Source organism: Mytilus trossulus, chromosome 4 (genome assembly GCF_036588685.1).
Source record: "Mytilus trossulus isolate FHL-02 chromosome 4, PNRI_Mtr1.1.1.hap1, whole genome shotgun sequence".
NCBI classification, from domain to species: domain Eukaryota; kingdom Metazoa; phylum Mollusca; class Bivalvia; order Mytilida; family Mytilidae; genus Mytilus; species Mytilus trossulus.
The window spans coordinates 67,440,017-67,444,919 of record NC_086376.1 but is presented as its reverse complement, the minus strand read 5'-3'; the positions used below and the strand labels follow the sequence as shown (position 1 = coordinate 67,444,919).

The window sequence follows — 4,903 nt, the reverse complement described above, 5'->3', positions numbered from 1 at the left end:
TCATTTTCAGTTAGTTTTATTGTAATCGTTTAAGATTGTTCACATATAAACCCGTAATAATTCCCACACGCTCGATCGTTCCATAACCCCTGTTCCATTTCTGATGTTGTCAAACAGTCTTCATTTCCGGTGAACTGATCAGGTTCACCATGGTTCCAAAATGTTTCATTTACAACTTCATTGGATGGCTGCCATCTCCAATCCCCCTCAATAGCATCATCTTTCCCACCAAGCCAGTATATTCCTATAAATAAAATAAAAAAAATGTAAATGAGAGTTAATGTGTGCATTTACTAACTAACAAACAAAAGAACAAACCAAAAACAAAAATGCAAGAGAAATATACCCAAAAAGATGTTTTGATCAAGTAATGGTCAAATACAGAACACTGTACACTGCTAACATTATCGTCAGTGAAATTCAAATGATAATCAATAATTGAAGGTCAACTTTATTCAAGGGTTTTCAAATCGTCTACAGCGGGTTTTTTTCTCTCAGAATTAACACCACGTAACGCAAATATTGTTCATGAAATTAATATCTTATAAATAACAATTAGTTTTTATTCCCATCAGGTCAAAACTAATAATTTTCTGTAGGGGTAACATTCGCACTTTAGTCAGTGCTTCAGAACTAAAAGGATCTAGTAATTAATAAGTGCTTTATCAGTATGTGTATGTGAAGACCTTGAGTTAAACAAACCAAAACAAAGAAGCTTATCATCCACTGATCAAATGATCCGACATATGGTCGTTGAAAATTAATTTAAATGATTGTGTATTCTATTTAGATAGCACCAAACGATGATGTCTAATCAGATCATGATAAGTCTAATATCAAAATTCTAAAGTGTAAATTGTATTACCAGGCAAATCTTGTTCAATTATATTCTGGATCAGACTTCTTTCTTGTTCTGTTTCTATTTTTGCAAGATGTGCTCTACGAGATCGGCAATAAACCTGAAAAGTAATTTTAATGTTATAAAAAAGCAGCCGCCTCCATACATTTATTCATTTGACAAGTCTGTCTTGGGGGATAATGATTTATTATTTATTCGACGTGTATCTAATTGATTTAGAAAACTGCGTAGTTGTGTCATTGTAAAAGACCATCGAGAAACTTATAATGTATTAACAATGTAGATTTTAATGGAAAATGTAAGTGAAGTCCTAATGAAGTAAATCGATCAGCAAATGTAGTTTTGATAAAAGAGATGATTTTTCATTTCCTTTCGTTAATTATCCATTTTTAGATGGTGACGTTCCCTTGTCACCATCTTACGGTGTTTATATATCTCAACTTGTACGATTCGCTCGTGTATGTAACAATGTTTTAGATCTTAACGAGAGAAATTTATGTATTACTGAAAAATTATTACACCAGTGTTTTCGATATCACATTCTAGTCAAAACATTTACTAAATTTTATCATCGGTATAAGGACATCATTTGTAAATATAGCTCAACATGCAGACTTCTTATACGTTTAGGTATTTCACATCCAATTTTGTATGGAAATATTCTTTATAATGCACAAAAATGTCAGTACTCAGCACAGAAACAAACAAAACCTTTGAATACACTTATTAAGAAGGGATATAGTTACCATACTGTTGTCAGGTCATTAATGATTGCATATTTTGGCGTTAATATTGATTCACTTATAGGGTCATTGCATCGGAACTAAACACATTTATTCAAAAACCAGTTGTTGGCATGACACGGGTTATGTTCTTCTCAAATATGTTATGATGGGATGATACTAAATCCCTAACGAGAAGGATTGTGCCTGATATTCATATGATGAAATCATAATCTTTCAATCAGTTTAATTGAAGTCTGGAGCTGGCATGTCAGTTAACTGCTAGTAGTCTGTTGTTATTTATGTATAATTGTCATTTTGTTTATCTTCTTTGGTTACATATTCTGACATCTCTTGAATTGAATTTTAAATGTACGTATTGTTATGCGTTTACTTTTCTACATTGGCTAGCGGTATAGGGGAAGGTTGAGATCTCATAAACATGTTTAACCCAGCCGCATTTTTGCGCCTGTCCGAAGTCATGAGCCTCTAGCCTTTGTTAGTCTTGTATTTTTTTAATTTAGTTTCTTGGAAATAAGAATGGCGTTCATTATCACTGAACTAGTATATATTTGTTTAGGGGCAAGCTGAAGGACGCCTCCGTGTGCGGGAATTTCTCGTAACATTGAAGACCTGTTGGTGACCTTCTGCTGGTGTTTTTTCTATGGTCGGGTTGTTGTCTCTTTGATACATTCCCCATTTCCATTCTCAATTTTATCAGATAAACATTTGTAAAATTAAGACAAACTTGATAAAGTGAAAACACAAAATCAACTGATTGGTTAATATGAATTGCTGTTGTTCGCCCTACGCCCAGCGTATTTTCGAAAGCTCTTGCGCAATAACATTCAATACTATTTGTTTTATCTTTTATTTATCTTACATTAACAAAAGGAGTAATTTATTTCAGTGGGTAGTTTATCTCTTTCTGTTTTATTTGTGTATAAAATATAGCAATAATGAGCTATATACTTTCGCCGGGAAGCTGCACTTATAATGCTAGTTGACATATATAGATGGTTTAAAAGACTGGTTGAATAAAATACGGACGACATATTTGTCATATTGTTGACTTCTCCAATTTTCTAATCAATGATTCTTAAATATTTAGTTGCATTCATTATAATTTTTGCCTTGGTTACCTGCTATTTAAACTTTCATTTTCAACGTAATTGATGATAAGATATACCTATATATATATATAAACACACAATAATATTGGTTGTACCGTACCATTGCATCTTGCCATGTTAAAGGATTTTGGTGAAACAGGTAGCATTCATCGTACCCTACAACCCAGCCAACTGGACAGTCAGTAGCACAGAAAACACAAGCTGCAATCATAAAACCGCCAAAGCTGTCAGAATACTCAAGGAATGTTTGCACACGTACATTAAGTTCCACCGAATATGTATGTAAGTGTGTGTGTGATCATTACTATTAATTAACTGTATGCTGGCTATTGCCAAAGACCGATGTTACAATAAAAGGGGAGACAGTCTCCTAAGAACAAGAATTGCCCCGCAGACAAAAATGTGTCTCAATTGTGTCTCAAATGTCCTCAATTCTCCTTAACTTCGAACTTTATTTGGCCATTTTTAACTATTTTGGATTCCAGCGTCACTGATGAGTCTTTTGTAGACGAAACGCGCGTATGCATATATACTAGTCCTGGTATCGATGATGAGTTTATTTACATATCTGATCATTTTAGCTTCGGCCTTTCTATTACAGTTTTTAAGATTATATCGGCAAAAACTCAAAAATTAGACTAAATCTTTATTTTAACGCAACAACCCCTATGGCTTTAAGGAGTCTACAATTTTCATTTTTGTAGATATTGTATTACAGATCAAATATACAAATAAAATTTTCTTCATATCTTTAATAGCATTAAAAAAAAGATAAAATCATGTATCGTAGATTTCGAGGTAAAAGGAACAATTCAAAATTAATCAAAATTTAAATAATTTTAGGACAATAGTGCCAATGACGAGTCATAAAATGTTATCCGTCATCATATGCTTTTATGATATTTTGTGTTTGTGCACTAGTTTTCGTACGGCAAAGTTTCTACTTTTGTGTTATAGATTTCGATATCATAAGCATATATATCATAAAATTCAAAATCCTCAATGAAGGAGCCAACCAATGTTGTTCGTCATATTTAAATATTTGTAGATCTTGCATATTTTATTTTATTTTTAGTTTTAACCTTTCTATCCTAATGTTCATATAATAGCCTAAACCTGATATAATTTTTTTTTTATTTAAAGACAAAAAATCATCTACGAACTCATTCAATGGTTTTCATCATCTCTATTTTTTTGTACATCTTGTATTTTTTTATCAACTTTGCTGTGTGAAGTTTTATTCTTTCCATTAAAGTCTTCGATAAAATAAGCAAAGAATTAAGGGGAAAACGCCAGTAGCATTATCTCATGATCATTTAGTATTATCCCTCGCGCCAATGTTTGTTGTCTGGAATAAAAGAAATATACCAACACACTTTATACTGAAAGAGGATAACCTATTCATAGTTAGATTCATAGTTAGATTGAAATTGATTCGTTAGTTTTCATAGGGGATATCTTTTGGAAAGCAAATACGACGACGCAAACGACAACGATGACGGATGACGAAGTGATGGCAACAACTAAAGTGGGCCCTTGGACAAGATGAAATATAAAATAAGGAATGAAATTTCCTCATTTTTGTGGCGCTTTTATGATAGATTTATGGAGTAATGAAAATTCATAGTTATGAAAATTAAACTATCAAAAACAGCATACTTACAAATACAAATCAACAGATACAATGTAAATAATGGTAGGTTCGAGGATACACTCATCGCTGCACTTATGCGTGTGCCTAAACAGTAGATCATATACAGCAAAATTGCATAATAATCAAAACCTTATCATCATTAAACTGACCTTTGTCGTCTTTAATATTCATGGGGTTACACAACTTTGATGATAATATAGCACAGTGATCATTTATTATGAACTTAAAAAGACACTGAATGAACTTGTTCTAAATCCTATTTCCTTTTAAGTTAGACTAGACTAAGAAGCATACTAAGGATGGATTCCCCCTTTCTTACCGCCAACAATTCAAAAACTAAAGGATATGAGGAGCCTGGCCTGCGAGTTATGACTTACGATCAGTCGTTAACCTGAAATACCATCATTCACTTTATATGGATCGTTAAATCTGCAAGACATTTTTAATTATTATAGATGTAGGAAGATGGCATATGAGTGCCAATAAGACAACTCTCCATCCAAATAATAATTTATAAAAGTAAACCATTACAGGT

At 32.4% G+C, this 4,903-nt stretch overlaps 1 protein-coding gene across 1 annotated transcript; it reads right to left on the bottom strand.

Annotated features, from left to right (window-relative positions):
* LOC134714126 (perlucin-like protein) lies at window positions 1–4,491 on the bottom strand. The gene is made up of 4 exons (XM_063575372.1): window positions 4,378–4,491; window positions 2,815–2,915; window positions 866–959; window positions 1–244 (listed from the first exon to the last, which is right to left on the bottom strand). Exons 1-4 carry the CDS (start codon window positions 4,466–4,468, stop codon window positions 30–32), a joined length of 501 nt encoding a protein of 166 aa, XP_063431442.1. The 5' UTR covers window positions 4,469–4,491; the 3' UTR covers window positions 1–29.
* Window positions 4,492–4,903: the final 412 nt, after the last annotated feature.

What these genes read in the sequence shown, in the direction of transcription:
- LOC134714126 (XM_063575372.1), bottom strand. Translation starts at nt 4,468, where the DNA reads ATGATCTACTGTTTAGGCACACGCATAAGTGCAGCGATGAGTGTATCC. An exon ending in TAACATGGCAAGATGCAATG is followed by an intron (nt 960 to 2,814) that starts GTACGGTACAAC and finishes ATTACTTTTCAG; the next exon opens with GTTTATTGCCGATCTCGTAG. An exon ending in AATTGAACAAGATTTGCCTG is followed by an intron (nt 245 to 865) that starts GTAATACAATTT and finishes TTTTATTTATAG; the next exon opens with GAATATACTGGCTTGGTGGG.